This window comes from Nomascus leucogenys, chromosome 3 (assembly GCF_006542625.1).
Source record: "Nomascus leucogenys isolate Asia chromosome 3, Asia_NLE_v1, whole genome shotgun sequence".
In the NCBI taxonomy this organism is placed as follows: domain Eukaryota; kingdom Metazoa; phylum Chordata; class Mammalia; order Primates; family Hylobatidae; genus Nomascus; species Nomascus leucogenys.
In genome coordinates, this window is record NC_044383.1 from 98,063,688 (window position 1) to 98,084,776 (window position 21,089).

General features: G+C 44.7%; 1 protein-coding gene across 2 annotated transcripts in view; it reads right to left on the reverse strand.

Annotated features, from left to right (window-relative positions):
* Positions 1–7,374: 7,374 nt before the first annotated feature.
* The window catches only part of FYN (FYN proto-oncogene, Src family tyrosine kinase), a 211,097-nt gene continuing 197,382 nt past the window's right edge, over positions 7,375–21,089 (reverse strand). For both annotated transcript variants that reach the window (XM_012506091.2, XM_003255578.4), the window contains exons 13-14: positions 20,610–20,741; positions 7,375–8,041 (exon numbers count right to left, since the gene is read on the reverse strand). In XM_012506091.2, the coding sequence (XP_012361545.1) occupies positions 7,833–8,041; positions 20,610–20,741 (341 nt within the window). In that variant the 3' untranslated portion in view covers positions 7,375–7,832. The remainder of the gene's footprint in view (positions 8,042–20,609; positions 20,742–21,089) is intronic.

The following is a 21,089-nucleotide window of genomic DNA, read 5'->3' on the forward strand; positions in this document are numbered from 1 at the left end:
TTTCCCCTGCACAATGTAGTATGGTTAATTTACCAGAAAGCATTGTTATTCATTCCCTAATTCTCTAAGCAACTGCTGCCATTTGCTTACCATTTCCTCCCTCTCTGGGAATTGACAGACCTTCCGGCTCCCCTCGGGGTGGTTTGGGTTCCTGAGCAATCTCTAGAGGCTTGGCTTCGCTCCTGGTGTCTTCCAATGTTTACCCCTTGGGAGGAGTCTAAAAAAAATGAAAGGATTCACATACCTGGATTTAGTTTATGAGTGGCTTAAATGAATCCTTTTGTAAACACACACACACACACACACACACACACACACACACACACACACACACAGATGAAATCTCTTGCTATTTAGTGATATTTCCCCACAGTACTACGTCTATGCTTTTCATTAAAAACACTATCTGAATAATGCCCATTTCATTCTCTCTTGCTTCCAATTAGCTACTCATTGATTATTACATAGTAAGCACTTGATAATTGACTAAAGGAAAACTATCCAGAACAAAACAACCAGAACACCATGCAACTGCTAGTGTATACCTTCCATCATGAATGTACATACTGCACGATGATTCAAGCGCAACAGCCTGGCTAGTAAGTGGAAGAATGACAATGGATTTGTAAATAGGAGAAAACCTCCCACTAGCTGTTATTAAGAGAGGTAGTGAGGAGTTATTGCTATTCCAAGCTTCTTCCTAGCAATTCCTTTATTCTCATACTTTATGAGAATATGAATATGAATATATTTCAGACCATATCCTAATTGAGACACTGGAGCCAACAACCTGCTAAAACCTTCCTCTGTCCTTGAACGCTATTATCTACCACCCCCTCTATTTAGTGGCCACTAATCAGAATAAATGGTGTACCTACATACTGTTAATGGGGTGGGGGGAGAGGAGAGAGAGAGACAGAGAGAGAGAGAGGAGAGAAACAGAGAGACAGTGACTGAGATTCTTGTATGTGTGTACTTTTGGTTTTTCTTCATTGAGACCCGTTTGTTGATGTCTTCCGTATTGAAAGCATGAGGTAACCCCTAATGGGGGCTAGAAATCAGAAGGAAACAAATCCAAAGGCAAGGAGCACTAGGCCCCGCTAAACACTATGTAACCTACTTCCATTTGTCTTTAAGAGAGTTCAGGCAGCACCTCTTCCAGGAAGCCTCCCCTGTACCCTCCCATTCTGAGCTAGATGTTACTACTTTGCTAACAACTGTGCTTCCATCTAAGAGAGCTTATTGCAACTATTTTTATGGGTCTTTATCTTTACTAGACTGTAGATATTAATTGTCTCTCTTTGAATTTCTGGAGCTAGGCACAGGGCCTAGCCCATAATAAGTATACAACGAAAGTTTGGAGGAATGAATGGTAAGTCTTCACACACAACTGCAGTCATATCCACCTGCATCCCGTTGCCTTGAACAGCCCTGGAAAGGACTCCTCTCATGCCAGCTTTGGTTTCTTCCTCCAAATGTGTGCAATGTCTTCATCCTTCCTACTCCCCTGGCTGCCATCTTGGTTAAGCAGGCCGACCTGACCAGACCTCTACTTCCAGGTGGCTCTGATGGCTTTCCTCTTCCTTCTCATCCTCAAACGCCCTCATCTTCTGTCTCATTCTCAGTCACTGGGCACTTTGCTGGGTGAAAAAAGGAAATCAGATGACAGAATCCACATAAATGGGGGCTAAGGTTACCTTTTCCATGTACAATATTATGGACAACATCTTCACGCTGCGCTTCTCACACAGGGCACAGGGGCTCCCTGTGTTATGCAAGGGTGTGTCAGGGACACTACAAGCCACAGGCTGGGTAACATGGCACAACTTGATGACTTGGGAAAATAATTTTTATCTGAAGACAAAGATGGATATCTTAGGGAGTAGAATATCAACTTTTCATAAAATGACAAAACTAAAACGAGCCTTTGAAGGCACTTTACCTAAGGCTACAGCCTGGGCGACATAGTAAGACCTTGTCTCTACAAAAAAAAAAAAAAAAAAAAAAAGAAGTAGCCGAATGTGGTAGCATGCACATGTAGTCTTAGCTACTTGGGAGCCTGGGGTGGGAGGATGGCTTGAGCCCAAAATGTCGACGTTGCAGTGAGCCATGACCACACCATTGCACTTCAGCCTGGATAACAGAGTGAGACCCTGTCGCCTCCCCGCACCCCCCAAAAACAAAGACTGTGGCCAGGTGTGGTGGCACATGTCTATAGTCCCAGCTACTTGGGAGACTGAAGTGGGAGGATTGCTTGAGCCCAGGAATTTGAATCCAGCCTGGGCAACATAGTGAGACCCCATCTCAAAACCAAACGGAATCAAAATAAGAGTATGTATCACTTGGTGCCATTTACTTCATGCTGTCTCTCAGGTTCCAAGAGGTACAAGTTTATCCTCACTGGCATTGTGACAGTTCTGGGGAAAGGGTTGGGAAGTATCAAGGGTGTTCACTTCAGGCTATAGATTGGGACTTCAATCATATCTGGAACACTGGTGGCCACACATTCATAATGCTCAGGGCTAGCACTGTGGGCAGCATACAGTCAGTCCCATGTGCTTAGCAGGTTCTTAGGTAAATGTGTCATTCGAAGGTAAACCATTCGCCCCACTGGACAGTGGGCCTCATCCACCTAACGGTCTATCCATCAGCCCAGCCAGCATCCGTCAGAAGCTCATCACTGTTCTAGGTGCAGGGAGAATAATGGTGAACCAATCGGGAAGTTTCTGATCTCGGGCTCACAATCTGGCAGGGCAAATGCATTAGAGGAGAGCGGTATTAAACACACTGGTGGCATTAAACAGGTTATTAGAGAGTAGTAAGCCGTATGGAGAGGAGCACAGCGTTCTGGCTGTTGAGGAGGCTGTCATTTGCCACTGGCTACATTTTGTTAGAATGGTCCCTGCAACACTGGAAAACCATTTATTTTTATTTTCAGTGCTCAGAATTAACTTTTAAAATAAAGGTATATTTGTCCCTCCATAGGATTCTGAATAGTTTGCATGTTGGGAAAGAATGAGGTATGATTTAGGAGTTTATTATGTAAGAAAATTTTCTGGGAATATAGGTGTATATAAATTATGAAGGTCTATTTGATATTTCGAATACAGTAAAGGTACTATTTTTCATTATTTTCTTCTCTGTAGTTATAAACTATTTTTGAGAATTAAAAAATACATATATAATTTGGCAATTGCCTTAGTAATCTATACCCCCCATATCATTTTTAGAATAAAAATGTGTTTAAGCTTCCTTCTTCTGCCCCCAAACCAAAGCCAGTCTCCTCCCTCCCGTCTAACAAATATTTTTGACAGCATAATTGAATTCCAACAGTATTGTATAATATATAGTGGTAAGAAGGTCAACAAAAGTCATTTAAACCTATTAAAATACCTTTCAGGAACAAACTGACCAAAGATCATTTTATTCCAATGCAACTTGTTAGGAAATGCCTATCACGTGACGTTCTTTGTCCTGAGTCATGACTAATAAACAGATGACATCCCTTTTGCTGTGGGCTTTAGTACAATTCTCTTCTGCCTGTTGCTGAAAACCATACTCTTTCAAGATTCATAAAAGAACCATTCCAATTAATATAGTATACATTCTTAAGACTCCTGGGGAAATTGCAGATAACATTTTGCCACACTAATGCTACTATAAAATCCTGTGGTGCCAACACTTAGCCTCAGGAGAATTCCTATCTTTCTCAAAGCAGGTAAACACCTTCTGGTGCTTGTAAGGAAATCTTCAACAGTGTGGCTGTGTTTGAGGGATTATATATACCCTTAACTTTTCTCATGGAAATGCCTGGTTCCCCATACACCTTTCTGTGTCATGACTATGGCAGAGCCAAATGCATCATTTGTCTCTATCTACCCTGATGTTCTAAAGCATGGGATCCTCTGTCTCCTAGGCTCTCTGATCCTCCCAGCCCATGAACTGATCATCAGAGATCAGGAGCTGCAGAGAATGGAGTGAACAGAAATCCTTTAGTCGCAGTTACAATGTCTGAACTTTGCAAATGGTCTTCTCCGATAGGTTTGTTATTTGAATTTTTCTTTTTTTTTTTTTTGAGAGAGACTCACTCTGTCGCCAGGCCAGAGTGCAGTGGCGTGATCTTGGCTCACTGCAACTTCTGCCTCCCGGATTCAAGTGATTCTCCTGCCTCAGCCTCCCGAGTAGCTGGGACTACAGGCACATGCCACTATGCCCGGATAATTTTTGTATTTTTAGTAGAGGCAGAGTTTCACCATGTTGGCCAGGATGGTCTCGATCTCTTGACCTCATGATCCACCTGCCTTGGCCTCCCAAAGTCCTGGGATTATAGGCGTGAGCCACCGCGTCTGGCCTGTTGTTTGATTTTTAAAAAGTGAAAAGAGGTTGGCACAGTGGCTCACATCTGTAATCCCAACACTTTGGGAGGCCAAGGCAGGAGGATTGCTTGAACTCAGGAGTTCAAGACCAGCTTGCGGCAATATGTCAAGGCCCTATCGCTACAAAAAATAATCATAATAAAAATTAGCCAGTGTGGTTGAGAGGATCGCTTGAGGCCAGGAGGTTGAGGCTGCAGTGAACCGTGTTTGCACTACTGCACTCCAGCCTGGGTGACAGAGCAAGACACTGTCTTAAAAAAAAAAGTAAAAACTAATAGTTTATTAGGAAGGCTCCCTTTCCAGCAGAGGAGTGCTAGATGCCAGCTTCCCTAAGGGGACAAAGCAAATACTTATTCACTGCCAGGTTACTGAAGACAAAAAATTACTCACCACCACCCTGACATTAAGGCGATACTTTTCTTTCTTAACAGGAGAACTTTCGGGTCAGCAAATCCCGTTTCGTCACCCTAAGCTTGTACAACTTATGAGGAAGAGAGGCTTCTTGGGAGGAGTGGGGACTCTCTGGAATGGTCTACCTCAGGAATATCTCTTGAAAGCACATTTGCCTCTTGGAAGAAAAAACCTGGAAGTCTCTGACTTCTTTGTATTTATAGATGCTCTCTTACTTTCACTCTGCAACCTCACTCTACAGCACGCTGTGTTTCCTAAGAGTGCCCTTGAGGTGACCCAAGTCCTTAGCTTTCTTTCATATAAGACAATCCACCATGAACTCAACTGATAAATTAAAGGCTATACTTTGGTTTGAAGAGACTTTTTTTTGTTTTTAAACAATTTCAATTTAAAACAGGTTCTTTTTTTTCCAGATTGTTTTGAATGAATCAGAACATAAAAATCCTCCAGAAATATTTGCAAATTATCCAACTTAGTGGGGTGTGAGGATTAAAAGCAAAGTTATCTTTAAAAAGATGTAGAATATGTTAATCAACTACCTATTAATGTGATAATAATATATGTAATAAGATCTTTAAAATTTTATCAGATGGGCGCTGTGGCTCATGCCTGTAATCCTAGCACTTTGGGAGGCCAAGGCGGGTGGATCATGAGGTCAGGAGTTTGAGACCAGCCTGATCAACATGGTGAAACCTTCTCTCTACTAAAAATACAAAAATTAGCCGGGCATGGTGGCGCGCGCCTGTAATCCCAGCTACTCAGGAGGCCAAGGCAGGAGAATCCCTTGAACCCGGGAGGCAGAGGTTGCAGTGAGCTGAGATGGCACCACTGCACTCCAGCCTCGGCGACAGAGACTCCGTCTCAAAAATAAATAAGTAAATAAATAAATAAATAAATATTATCAGTTTAGCAAGTCAATGCTAAAAACAATACCATAAAGTTTTGATTAATCAGAAAACCTGTTTCATCTTTTTTTTTTTAATGTTGGAAGCCCTCCCTAAATGTAAAGGTTATTTCAACAAAGAAAACCACCCTCTTTGTATGACCCCGCATGGCATCAGTGATCTTAGAATCACAGGATCTTAGAGCTGTAGAGATCTAAGGAGTGAATCTTATGTAACCCCTTCAGTTCTACAGACAGGCCCTGAAAATGACAGATGCCAGGAGGTGGCTCAGGGTCCTGAAGCTGAATGATCACAGAGCCAGGCATGGACAGGTAGCCTGCATCCACCCACTGCCCTTCCTACCACACCAGGTTGTCGCTTTGTTAACTCCTTCATTACAGAAGTAGGGGGACATTTGGAAATAAATATACTGACTCCAGGACAAGAAAGATTCGTCTTGTGATTGTCTATTTCTCCTACAACCAGGACACAGTAAATTCCAGTTAGAAAAAATGTCTCATCAATTCAAATGGTAAGGTATGCCTACTTTTGCTTTAATGATCCTCTGAAATAGCTGGTCAACAGCATACCCTTTCTAGAGGGAAAAGAACCCTCCAGATGTTCTGAACGTTTCTGTCATTTGCAAATCATCGCACAAAGGCTAAATTCACCAGGTGACTCCATACCATCTGGTGTGGGACAGATGTGCCACAGAACTACGAGTACCTTCCATGATTTAAACAAATAAACAAAAAAAAATTCAAATGTAAAATGCTCTCTTTTTAATTACTAAATTAAGAAAGTTAAACAATTTAAAAATGTAAACTCACAAATAAATCATAACAAAAAAGGAATTAAGACTTCAGAGTTGCTAGTCAGTATTAAAAACTCAATAGAAATAGGATTTTTGATTTGTTGTTGTTAAACATATGTAATTTAAGGTTGGTACAAACAGCAACTAAAAATGTAGTACTTTTTTGTTTTTGTGCATCCCCATGAAATGTAGTGCATAGTTATTCCACTGGAGAACTCCTGGACATATAGAAAGTCATTCATTAGCAGTACAGGACATTTAAAACACTTATTTTACAATGGGAAATGTACAACCCCCACCCTCATTTCCCCAGAAATTTTAGTTGCATGAGAAAGTTTAGCAGGTTGCCATGACTACAATGCTATGGGTTTTAGATCATTTAAATGTGGTTACAGGTTTATTGAATTAAAAATGTCTGAAACATTTCAGCATTCATATTTTTATACAAGAAGTTTGTGTGGTATCCATCTTCCAGTTCTCTTGGTAGTATCAGCCATTTGGTTGCTTATTTTTAAGTTTTGAGAACAAATATCGCAGTAAGTTGAAGCAAATACTGCTAACAGAACTTGTTAAATTCAGCTTGGGGGGTGGTTCCTGAAAAGAGTCAAAGTAACAACCACCTACAGGTACAGTCATGAACCAGGAAAGTGCAATCCAAATGAAAAAGTTCATGCTTTGCAAAAGCCAAAAATGAGGCCACTGGTGTTTTCAGAATAACACCAGTGCTTTGATGCTGACTTGCAGTAAAATCCTCCCTTTGGGTCCCGCAGCTTGGTGGCTCAGGCCGGCCACAGTCTCCACATTAGCACCCACATTGTATATGTACAGGGACATATATATTATATATATTCATATTTATAAAAAAGAAAACAAAAACAAACACCTGTCCTGATTGGTTTTTGTTAAAACATGAAAAAAAATTTTATTGTTTTAGACAAAGAGGCCACTTTTGGAAAATAATACTTTTTTTTTTAGTTGAATTAGGTGAAGACAGAGTTAAAATCACATAGGATTTGCATTTTTAAAAAAGGAAAGCACTAGGATTGTTGGCACTGGAGTAACTATTTACACTGAACAGAGGTTTGGCCTTTTACATAACATCGATACAATGCATTTTCCAAAGTCTGAGAAATAACAAGGTTCTGTCTCGAATGCTTCACAGAGGAGATTCGGATTTGGGGACAAGTGTCATTAATGAGGGCCATGGAAGTTCGTCAGCTTCAGAGTCACATGCAATCTGATCCTGGGCGGTTCCGCTGCTGGGGAGCAGCTGGCTACGGAATTGAAAGCTAACGGGGAGGGGTGGGGCAGCCTCTGGGACAAGGCCTCTCTCCGCAGACCCGGGCCTTACAGGTTTTCACCAGGTTGGTACTGGGGCTCTGTCGCGGTAAAGTAGTCTTCCAGGAAGCTCTGCAAGTACTCAAAAGTGGGGCGCTCTTCAGGGTCCTTTTTCCAGCAGTGGATCATGAGCTCATGCAGAGAGATGGGGCAGTCCTGCGGGCAGGGCATCCTGTAGCCTCGCTCCACCTGCTCCAGCACCTCCCGGTTGTTCATGCCTGCGAAGACAAGTGCAGTGAGAGTGGGCACCCCGGGGCTCCAGGCCCTGACCGCCGCACTTGCAGATCCCCCTTCTTCTTCTTTGCATCTGCATGTGGTTAAAACATGTGGAGTGCCCCCATCCCCCCAGGGGTCAAACCCTGCCATGCTACTCAGAAGTAAAGAAGGAGCGCAGAACTGAGACACGAAAAATTCAGAATGACTCTCAAAAGCATGGTAAGTGAAGGAAGCCAGACACAACAGGCAACATACGGTATGATTTCATTCATGCGAAATGCTAGAAAAGGCGCAACTACATCTATAGAAAGCAGATCAGTGGTTGCCTGGGGGAGGGGAGGAATCCCTGCCAAGGGGCCAGAGGGAACTCCAAGTAGGATGGGAATGTTCTGTGTCAGGGTCAACGGGTCAACAAACTTTTCCTGTAAAAGGCCAGACGGTAAATATTTTTGGCTTCGCGGGTCACATATGATACCTGTCTTCTTTTTAACAACCCTTTAAAAACGTACAAAACAAACACAGGTTGGGAGCCAGATCTGCCAACCCCTGTTCTATATTATGTATGGGGTGGTGTGACTGTTTATGTTTGTCAAAACTCAATAAACTGCATTCTTAAAATTGTTGAATTTTATTGTGTGTAAATTATACTTCAATTAAACTGACAAAAATATATGAATAAAGCAGAAAAAAAAATCCACACAGAATGAAAGCATGCTGCCCCTTGTTTATAGCATTTATAAACTCCATTTATGAACTTCATAAATTCGTTTTCTTCATGCCTGGGCAAACTCTTAGTTCCCCACTTTCGGAGATCTGCCATCATGCCAGCATGGCTGGGCACCGTCTGGTCCTGCGACCCCACAGTGCCCTGAGGTTTGGTGAATTTGATGGGGAGACAGACCATGTCCGGGGCCTATCTTTACTGATGACTTCAGCCAGGCCATCCATCATTTGAGGTTTTCCTGACTCTGGGAAAGCTGTTGAAACACCGGGCTGCATAGTACTAACAGAAGACAGATCGCTAACTCCTTAGAGAGTGCGGCCTCCTGCACACTGGCCGCCTTAACACTACAGGAACTACCATGCTTAGGGGGTGGCCAATGTCCTGACCTTTTCCCAACTGCTGCCAGCCACTATTCTCTAGTTTTGCTTCCCTTTTTCATTGTATCACCTTCTGCCAGCTCCCTGTCAAGCTGGGCTATGCTTTGGTTGCTTCCTGGCCGGTGAGGCTGTCATCTGGAATCCTCCCCAATATCTGACCCGGTTAATTTGCAGGAGCAAGAACCCGATGTCAAGCCATATAGAAACCAAGATTTCTTCCCCTATTTCCCAGGGATACAGCCAGCAGGAGCACACACCATATGCATGGAGCTCCCTTTACTTCTGGGGGAGGTGGTGACCCGTTAGCTAGAAACTTGTCAGCACAGCCAGAGGCGCTGGGCCAGAGCACAGCCTGTCCCCCTGGGCAGGGAACACTCGGACTTCGGGGTCTGTTGCCAGTCCTCTTGGTTGTGTTGCTACTTGTGGAGCTGAGTGTATCCTGGCTCCTCCTGGCTGTCAGCCACAGCCTGTCAGTCACATGTCTCTCCAGACCTTTTCAGGATGCTTTCTTATTCTCTGCCATTATCATTTCTTGAGGTAATAAAAATTCATATATTATTTCTGCTGTACTGAAGCAGGCCTTCAATGCAATTATTGTAAAATAACCTCACTCACGTGTCAGGGCGACTCCTTATTTTAGGGAGAGAGGTTTGGTGAAGGAGTCAGGGTCCCTGCCTCTGTGCCATGCATGCCTTTACCAGTGACTTCCTCAGTTGCATGGGCGGAGGGAGAGGCAGCGCTGTGGCTAATTAGCCTACATCCTCCTCCAATGGCTGAAAATGGGGGATGGGGGCGGGGAGCTGGAAGCAAGGAAGGAACTGGAGCATGCTCAGGAATGAAAGGCAGCCTTCTCCTCGGGCTCTAGACAAACGCGGACAGAGGCCAGCATTTCCTTCTCCACAATTCCACGATCCAACAAGCTCTGAACACCATCAAGTTTTTGTAACTCACTTGACTACAGAACTGATCTGAACTGACCTCATTTGGCCACAAAACCTGAACTGATTACAAGGCTATTTACTGTTTTTATTTCTTCATACATATTGCCCAGAAAGATTAGGAAGAGGTGTAATCACGTAGCAGAACTGGCAATCTCCAAAGCATTTGCCTTGCTGCATCTTTTAGTACAGTCCTTGGTTTCATATTTCAGCAACGACAGACCTGCAGAAATCTCCCGTGTCTCTGTCCCTGACAGGAGTCCACAGGAACTGGAGGGGAAACAGGCAGAAGGGCCTGACAGATCCTTCTGGGGGTGGTTACAGCCCCTGAAACGCCTCCTAATGCTTGACTCTGGCTCTGAGTGCCTCCCTCCAAAATGGCAGCACAGAGTTTAATTAATCACTCTCCTATTGCTCCACAGAGCGCATGTCAGTACATGTTTCATTTCATTAAAAAACAAACTACTCAAATGGAAAGATTTCACTTAAAAAAAAAGGTTTCATCCAATGTCTGCCAATGGAAAGTTTAATTGGCCACTGGGTCATTTTTCCAGTGCTCGGTCCAAGCCTTGGACACAGCAGACTTGGTGATGTGAACCTCAACATGTAGCATCTCCCGAGGCAGTCTGTTTCCTGAGCATTTGGACAGGGCACAGGGTATAAGCTGGCCCATGCAGGGCCCTGGCAGACCCACATGGTCAGGCTCCTTCTCGCTCTCCCCCGTTTCCTGTCTGCACCCCTCCACTCTTCCCCACTCCTCTTCTTCTCATGTTTTCTTCTGCCCAGACCTCTCAAAGCATGGGGAGTATATGAAAATAATTCCACGCACTGGGCCAAGTGGAAACATACCAATGAGAGCTTTGCCAGGAAAGTGGGATATTTCGACAATGCACTTGGCTGACAATGACAACTGGAATGGGACTAGCTCTTTTCCAACCATCCATAAACCAGGACCTGCACGGGCTGACCTGCAGACCTGGCATCTTCACAATGTACCTCTCCAACAATAACTGTGGCAATCAAGATATGCCCACTCAGCAAGGCTTGGGCTAGTTTTTGTTTTATGAACAATAGCTAGCTAAATTGAATGGATTGTGTCAATTCAGGGTGAGTATCCCTTCTCTGAAATGCTTATGATCAGGAGTGTTTTAAATTTCAGATTTTTTAGGATTTTGAAATATTTGCATTATAGGGCTGCTCAACCAGTAAGTTGAACATTCCCTTTGCCTGTTATATCAGTGCTCAAGAAGCTCCAGATTTTGGTGCATTTTGGATTTCATATTTTTGGATTAGGGATACTCAACCTGTATTTAAAATATAGTATTCTCAGCTATATGAATTTTGAAAATCATGTTTTAAAGATTTTTTTTTAAATGGCTTTTACTCTGCACACTACCAAAAAGATGGGTCTATTTCATTTTTTTCTTCTTAGATGATTTCGCATTTTTGTTAGAAAGAAAACTGTCATTTCCTCTTTTTAGCCACTTTTCCCCAAGACATTGGCTTTACCTAATACCTAAGAGGTGAAGGGTAGTGAATAGGAAGGGAATAAACACGAGTTTGGGCACCAGGGCAGTTGGGAGAGTGTCTTGAGAAACATGGGGACACTAGAGAGAAGAATCCTTTTATTTTTTATTTTATTTTAGTTTTTTTGAGACGAAGCGTGGCTCTGTCATCCGGGGTGGAGTGCAGTGGTGTGATCTCGGCTCACTGCAGCCTCCACCTCCCAGGTTCAAGCAATTCTCCTGCCTCAGCCTCCTGAGTAGCTGGGACTACAGGTGCACACCACTACACCTGGCTAATTTTTTATATTTTTAGTAGAGATGGGGTTTCACCATGTTGGCCAGGCTGGTCTTGAATTCTTGGCCTCAAGTGATCCGCCCGCCTCGGCCTCCCAAAGTGCTGGGATTACAGGTGTGAGCCACCATGCCCAGCCAGAAGAATCTTTTTATTGCACTTCCAACTGAGGAGGTGCACAAGAGTGCTGGGAATGTTTTTCCTTTTTCTCCTTTTTCTTTTTTTTTTTTGAGACAGAGTCTCGCTCCATTGCCCAGGCTGGAGTGCAGTGGCACGATCTCGGCTCACTGCAACCTCCACCTCCCTGGTTCAAGCAATTCTCCTGCCTCAGCCTCCTGAGTAGCTGGGATCCTTTTTCTCCTTTCTTAACAGAAAGAAGAAGAGACAGAAACTTTATAAAACATGGTGTCTGAGCACATTTTAGGGAAACAACATCATAAACAGTTTGGCCTTCCAGGTTTCCTAGTGGGAGCTGCAAGGGAGAGCATTTTTCAACAGGAGGGGAGATCCCAGCTGGCCAGTGGTGTCTGACTGTGGGAAGAGTCACGTTCGAGCAGTATGAATGTCCCCTGGTTCCCACAGAGAGGCGGCTTGGGGCTGGAGAGCCAGCAAGCACAGAGGCCACTGCCCAATTTTGTTCCAACCCTCTCCTCCTCTGCCCTTCTGCTCTTCTAGCCCCATGGGAGCCACCAGCTCCTCCTGCTGTCTCTCTAGAATTGCTCAGGAAAACAGGCCATTGTGGTGGGTCACTTTCATAGGGTACAACTGAACAGTACTCAATCCATAAAACACCTCCAGCACTTTGGGAAGCTGAGGCAGGCAGACTGCTTGAGCTTAGGAGTTCGAGACCAGCCTGGGCAACATGTTAAAACCCTGTCTATACAAAAAGTACGAAAATTAGCCGGGCATGGTGGCATGTACCTGTGGTCCCAGCTGTTCAGGAGGCTGAGGTGGAAGGATTGCTTGAGCCCAGGAGGTTGAGGCTGCAGTGAGCTGAGATGGTGCCACTGCACTCCAGCCTGGGTGACAGAGCGAGACCTTCCTAGTTTGCTGTGTGGGGGTCTGCCTTCGAGCCCCTCTTTCCCAGAGCCTCCATGGAAACACCTCCTGTCAACTCAGATTTTAGGCTTTCACATCATTTCCAGTCGGTCTGCCCCAAACACTGCAACTGAGATTCTCCAGCCAAGACGACTATGCTCACTTCCTGCCATTATGATTATATTATCCTTTCTAAATCATTTTGCTGGCTTCCTCCAGCGAGCTCAGAGGTCAAGTTTCCAACTCTCGCTTTCAAACTCTGACTGTGTAGGGTTGCCAACAGTGTCTATTCTTGTGTGTGTGTTTTCTTTCCCTTTTCTTTTAAACTTCCCTATTCCACTTCTTTGAGCTGTACATGAACTCAGTAGTCTCCCCTTTTTCCTTTTAGATTCTTTGAAAAAAATTTTTTTTAAGGGACAAGGTCTTGCTCTGTCACCCAGCCTGGAGTGCAGTGGCATGATCATGGCTCACTGCAGCCTTGAACTCCTGGGCTCAAGCGATACTCCTCACACTTCAGTCTCCCAAGTAGCTAGGACTATAGGTATGCACCACCATGCCTGGCTGACTTTTATTTTTATTTTTTTGTAGAGATAGCATCTTGCTATGTTGCCCAGGCTGATCTTGAACTTCTGGCCTCAAGCGATCCTCCCTGCTTCAGCCTCCCAAAGCACTGGAATTATGGCTGTGAGCCACTATACCTGGTCTTCTTTTAGATTCTATAGGGAAGGAATAAAAATCACTTTCACTGGCAGAGCACCGAAATAGATGTCACTTCTTGACTTCTAACTTTGCATCTTTTAGCAAGTGACTTGACTTCCCTTGAACTTGGCTTCTCCATTCGTTAACAAAATACCTCAACATTCATTGTGCTTTCAGCTATTTGAAAAAATGTCTTTTATGAAAGAAGAGTGTTTGTGTTTTATAGCTTTCCATTTGTGCAGCTTCCCAATATGGATCTCAGATGGGCCATATCTGTACAATCAGGGATTTTAACTGTTACCTGTCCATGTTTGCATCTGGATTTGACTATGGGTTGCAAAACCTGGGTTTTTGTGCCATGTGAATAATTAAGCACTTTAACAATGGGAATGATGTTTAGATTATCAGATATCCAAATTCCTTTTGATAACTGAGCTTTCCGTTCAAAGGGAATCACACAACGTTGTGCATAAGGCCTAGGGTCTGAGGCTTCCCTTGCTTCTGTGCATAAAAGGCCCGGTGTTGACACGTCTGTTGAGCAGTGCTGTGCTGGCACTGGGAAGGAGGAGGGGTGTTAATGGTGCTTGCTCAGCATGAGCCTGCGCCATTGCATGTGCTTGTATTAACAGATTCTCATGTGTCCTTGCTATCGTACTGGTTAATAACCGTGACACTGAGTTAGGTTTTAGTATAGGATCATTGTGAAAATTCTGGGCAGAGAGATGCTGATGGAAGAGTGCGGATGAGAATAAAGAACTTATTTTGAGAAGGTACAATAATGACTTGTTTTGTTTCTCTTTCCCCATCTTGCCAGATAACCTCAGGACAGCTGTTTTTATTCAGCCCATTGTATTAATAAACACAGAAAGACAGCTACTCATGTAACTGAATACACAGGTATTTCTGTATTTGAAGTTGATAATATAGTATCACAGAGAACTCCTTTGTCCCGGAAAAAAAAAAAAAGGAGTGAAAAAGAGAGGCAGGGTGCCCATGAGGAAGGCCCTGGAACTGCGCCCCTGAGAACAAGGAGCACATGGGGCTGGAACACAGGACTGGGGGCCGAAAGTCCCTCTCTGGCCGCCCTCTTCACACGCATTCTCCCCTGGTCTCCCTCCTCCTCTCACTAGACATGCTGGCCAAGAGAAATCTTGTAGGAGGAGGTGACAGCATGACCTCTGGGCATTCCAGGCAGGGTTCCCTCTCTGAGGGGACATCATGAGCTGCAGGAAAAACCCCAGGGACTGTGGACGAGCCAGGGAGAGACACGCACCCTCGGCTAAGATGAGAACTTTCATTCGGCTTCCCAGTCTCCTCCTGGTTGGAGAGTCCTAACCCTTTCTTCTCCCATGAAAAACCTGCTCCTGTTGTTATGTTGAACACAAAGAAAAATGTATCTACGGTTCAGCGCTCTAAGGCAGAGGGAGGACCAGAGTGGCACTTGGAATCCTTTAAGGAAAAAGCCACCAGTTTCATTAACTTCCCTTATTTCTTCAGGTCAGTATCAAGCAACTAGATGTATTCAAGAAAGTCACCTGTTGAATGATTTGAAAGTGCTTCCAATGAATGAGTAAGTGTGGTTTGCTTAAGAAAGTGATCCTGGCTAGGCGTGGCGGCTCACACCTGTAATCCCAGCACTTTGGGAGGCCAAGGAGAGTGGATCACCTGAGGTCAGGAGTTTGAGACCAGCCTGGCCAACATGGCGAAACCCTGGCTCTACTAAAAATGCAAAAATTAGCCGGGCATGGTGGCGGGTGCCTGTAATCCCAGCTTTCTGGGAGGCTGAGGCAGGAGAATCGCTTGAACCCAGGAGGCAGAGGTTGCAGTGAACCGAGATCATGCCACTGCACTCCCATCTGGGTAACAGAGCAAGATTCCATCCATCTCAAAAAGAAAAAAAAAAAAAAGTGTTCCTGTTCTACCAGGTCCTGCCAAATCCACAAAACAGGTGTTCAGTTAAGAGCCAGGGCATAGAACGGCCAGGACACTCTGCCTAGAATAGTGTTGGAACATGATGTTTGAAATGATTACAGGGTCAACTTTCCAGAAGAACTTTGAGGACAGAGGCTACCTTGTGGCTAGGAAAATATATATCTATGTGTGAAGATGATGGAATGCAGTTAAAAGGCTTTGCAGGCTATGGGCTAAATTTAAAAACCTTGTTTCAAAAACCTCATAGGTGAGTTCTTTTTTTTCTGTTTCATTCACTCATTGATTTGCTTATATTTACCGAGAGTCTACTATGGGGTGGACCCTGTGCTGGGCCTTGGGAATCCATCAAAGGGACTCCCTTCTCTGAAGCTGCTGAGAAATACAGACACACAAACAGGGGGCCCAACAGAAATATGCTAGGTGTCATGGATGCAAGCAGAAGGAGCGCCCCATTTGGTCTGGACATGGGGAAGGCTTTCCAAAGCAGATGATGTTCAGTTGGGCTTTGAAGGGTTCTCAGGCAGACAGGGGAGCCACAAAGAGAGACTTGCATGTTCAAGAGAGATCTCTTGATGTGTCTTGGGTAACGTGTGAAGGATGGAAGAGAGCAAGAGAGAAATCATGTCACTCTCCCACTCAAATCCCCTCACTTCCCAACTCACTAAGAGTAAAAGCAAAAGTTCCAACCATGAGCTAGAAAGGCCTTATCTGATTTGCCCCTGGGGCCTCTGGGACCTCCTGCTCCCTCTGCTCCAGCCATGCTGGCCTCCTTTGATTCTGGAGGGTCTCTGCACTCTCCCTTCCCCTGATGGAAGGCTGTGCTCCCAGATACCCACCTGGCTGGATTCTTGCTTCCTTCAGGTCTTTACTCACCAGTGAGGTGCTCCTTTGCCACTCTCCCCTCTCTCCCCTTCCCTGTTTTATTTTTCTCCCTAGCTGTTACTAGCAGCAAACATTCAATATATTTTGCTTATTTATCTTTGTTTATTGTTTGTCTCCTCAAAGAAGAATGGAAGTCTATGAGGGCAGCAGCATTTGTCGGTTGCTTCACTGCTGTATTCTTGGTGCTTGCAACAGTACCTGGCATATAGTAGGTGCACAATAAATATTTGTGGAATGACTGCAGAAAAAGAGTTATGAAGAACTATGTAGAATTATGGTTTCTAGGATTTATCTGGAAGGCAAAGGGAAGCCGTGGATGTTTTTTAACTAGCAGGGTGAGATAACCAGGTCTGTGTTTTCTAGGATACTAACTCTGTTGGCAACAATGATAGAATGGGGGGTGGGTGGGTGGTGGGGAGGCGGGGAGAAACTGGAAGCTGAGGGGAAAAGAAGGGTTTGAGAAAGGTTTTAAAGGTGAAACGACAGGTAAAAATGCATAACTCTGATTTTATGCATCAACCCCAGAAAACTGCTTTTACTTAAGTGTTTTTATTTCTCACATACAACAATCCATCAGTATGAAATCAGTTCTAATCTTGAGGTAAAGAATGCTTCTGAACCCTTGCTTGCAGAAAAAGCAAGCTAGACTGCAATGCAGAGAATGCATTCAGCTCAGGCTGCTAGCAGGGAACTGATGGAGCTCTTCTTTGGAACTGCATCCATACTTGTTACACATCTCGAAAGCGACCTTCCTCATCTGGTAAGGTGATGTAACTTTTCTCTAACACCCCCCTGTTAATCTCAGCATCGTATTTCAGTATTTTTTTCCCTTTGGCTTCCAGATTCTCATTCAGTTTGAGATTGTCATCTTCCCTTCCTTTTTGTCCACTCCTCTTACACAACTTGCCAATGTTCTATCATTTCCGCCTCCCTTTGCCCTTTATTTGGTCACACCTCACATACTCCACTCTAAGTTCCTTCTGGGATTGTCACTTCTGGACCTTCTTTCACACTGGGAAAAGATGCCTGGAAAGCTTTTATAAAACCAATTTATATGTCACCCCCTCCTCCCGCACTTCCATCTTCACCTACCAGCCAAAGGAGCTTTCTTACGTGTCAAGGAAACAGCAGGCTATTCTCAGGTATGGAAGACTCAGAAAAATGTACCACCATGTACTGTTCTCCAAAAAAGAATTACTTCAAAATATACTCTAGCCAACTGAGACATGAGACATGACTACATCAAAATGCAGAATGGAAATCATGACTGACCGGGACTGGGAGACTGTACTGAGGTACCAGCAACAGGCACAAAGACGCAACGTGGGAAGCTGAGAAGGACCCCTTAGCGCACACTGACTGACTTGCCACACCAACAAATAGCAAGAATGCAGAGAGGAAAGTCCTTCTTTGCTTTCACAGTGACGTCTGAAGGAAGCTTCATGAAACCTCTTGTTCCTTAGGAATTATTATCCTTCGTTAGGGTAATAATCCTATAATTGGAATTCCTCTGTAAAAGCTTCCCCCTCAAGAAGAGTTTTCTGTTGGATTCACAAACCCAATTAAATAGGATTATAGCTATGTTAAAAAGCAAAACCCAGAAAGAACCCATGGCTAGGAACAGGCCTGGGAACAATTTTTTGTGGCTTTCTTTGAAAGAGGACCAGCTCACAATACCCCCAATGAGGACACAGTTCCCTGGTTGCCACTGCCAACCAGCGAGGCCCCAACGCAGGCTCTCGGCCACCTTTCCAGTCACATCTCCAGGTGTGCCCCTGCACATGGCATCTTCTCAGATTCATCCTGTGGTCCCTGGAACTATCCTCCCAGGCCTACATGCCTTCCCACGTGCCAGACCTTGGGATGCTCTTCCCACCTTCTGGGCTTGAGGAAACCCTACTTGGCTTCCAAGGTCTGGCTTACTTGCCTTCCAAGGTCTGGCTTACTTGCCTTCCAAGGTCTGGCTTACTTGCCTTCCTTACACAGCCCCCTCTCTCCAGCACTCCTCCACAGCTACAGGCAGTTATCACAGCCCACTGCAGACCAGCACTTGCTCACAGCTCTCTCTGCAGGAGCCGCTGGAGTTAGTTCTCACTTCAAACTCATCTGCCATCCTCACAGGACTCGGCATGAAGAGTCCCTCTCAGGACCTGCTGTGTGTGGATACCTGGATCAAGTGTCCCTGACCCCATTATCAGAATGAAGATCTGGGCCCCACAGTAGGTAAAGCCAAGTAATCCATCCCTTCAGGATGACTCCCTCTAATAATAAACAAGGAATAAAGAAGGCTGGTTTCTGCCTGGATTTGATGCATATTTTATCTATCTGACTGTAATGTCCACGAACATAGGGACTAAATTTATTTACTTGCCCACTGCGCTAACAATGCCTAGCCTGAGGCAGGTACTAATCAAGGCTTGTTGAGAGTATGAGGGTCTTATTTGCACTATCTCCCCGATAGAGGAAAATGCCTGGCACAGTTCACAGTGACTGAAGCTACGCTGAATGAATGAATCCTGGTCTAAGTGGTAAAATAAGGCCATTTTCTTTATGCTAAAACCAAACCTGACAAAAGACTCCCTCAGAAACGCGCACCTGCCTTCCTTCTCCGAGGCCCCCACCTCCACCCCTTTGTCTTGGTTTCTGTGTGAGACCCTGAGAAACAAAAAGCTGCTTTGTATTACTAGAAGGGAAGGCTTCACAGAAGCGCAAAACAACATTAACCTTTTCTCCCCAACTGCATTTAACACACAGGGTGATTATAAACCTGGGGGAATCAGGATGAAATCAGTTCAAAATTCAGACAATAAATAAATAAGAGATGCCTTCACATCTTCGCCCTCCCGAGACCCGCACATTTCCCCCCTTGAGAAGTGATTCAGAAACACCCACGCTGTGCTCCATCCCCCAGGGCGGCCCTTTCTTCTGTGCTGGTTGGCGATTCCCGGAGTGTCTGCCCGTGTGTGCATGCCGGGAGCAGCAGTCACTGCAGCATCAATAAAACTGACTTACACCCGCATCTCTAAACGCCCAGTGCCGGCACTTCAGAGACCGGGAATTTGTCAATTTTGCCTCCATGTCAACCAGGCTCTCCTAGGAGTCTCAAGGCTACACCAACCCAGAACGAGATTATCTTGATGTACCCCTCTCTGTGTTCTCTGAAGATGACCAGAAACAATCATAAAAAGGAACAAAGGGATTACAAATTAATCTGCCTTCACTGGCTCCTCTGACTGCAAAGATATGATTACAAACCCAGGATTTGCAAGAGACCTAAATTCCTCATTAATCTTCACTATCATTTCTATCACTGTTTTTTTTTTTTCTTTAAGCTCCTTTCTTAGGCAGGGAATGAGGGGGAGCTATGTTCTTTCTTCACTCAGCAGTAACTGAAAAATATGTCCTTAACATTTCAAAAAAGCAGATCGTCCCCGTGCTATAACCACTAAAGCGTGGAGGTGAAATGGCATGGGTGTCCTTTATGTCACCATCTGTCGACGTTAATCAATTTAAGCATGGATAACCCAAACTCATGGTTTCTTTGGAGAGCACACATCTGATAATCCAGAAACATTCCAGAATCTAAGAATTTCCACTTTCTTTACATTATACTTGCTTTGGTATAGCATGTTTTGACTGTTCAGCAATAGGCAGTGAGTGGGCTCTAAATTGCATTTTGCATGTGCCTCTGCTCTCTTTGGCCATCTGGAGCTGGGTCCTGCGGACAGAACAGGTCCTGGCACCTTCCTGCCAGGCTCACTCCATGGGTCAGTGCTACAGTGTAATCAAAAAGCAGTGGGGCTTTTCTCCTTCTCTTTCCCAGACATGTCTGCAAACTCCATTTGGGCAGAGGCACTGCCAGTGACATTTCTGCTCTGGGAACCACAGACACATACTCCTACTGAGAGAGGAGAGATTCTATGAACTGGAGGGGGACTGAAGCATTTAGACCAGCTGCTACTTACATTAATCCTGGCACACAGTTCATGGTGGCTGCTTGTCTACATACATGGTGGCTCCCAGTTCTGCTTTTCTCTGGCTGAATACCTGGCGGTGTTCTTCAAACTCAAGCTCAGCAGAAAGCTGAGGATGGGGCTTAGAAAGCAAAGTAGATGAAGTTTCCCCAAATGGTGTCAAAAAAGCCTCCAATCTCAGGCCCATGTCTGCGAGGCCCTGCTCTTACCTGGGTATGGCACTCTTCCTTTGGTGACCAGCTCTGTGAGTAAGATTCCAAAAGACCACACGTCAGACTTGATTGTGAACCTCCCGTACAGGGCTGCCTCGGGGGCCGTCCACTTGATGGGGAACTTTGCACCTGCAGAATGAACACCTGGTTATTCATCAGGCAGAGGGCACTGCAATGGGCATGGGGTGTGGGAGGGAAAGGCACTTGGCAAGCTGCTTTCATGAGAGCAGGTTTAGAGGGGAGGACAGAAAGGAGGTGAAGCAGGAATGGGCTGGGATTGGGAAGATGTAGGGTCTGGTCTTGGCTGTGTGACCGTAAGTAATCCAGCTCAAAGCACCTTAATACCTCAATAAAGGGGGGAAGAAGCCCTGGTTTCTTGTGATTTAGGAAAATTATATATATATTTAACTTTGAAATAATGCTGTGTTTTAATAAACATACAAAGGATTTAGTCATAATGCTGCTCTCATGAGTCCT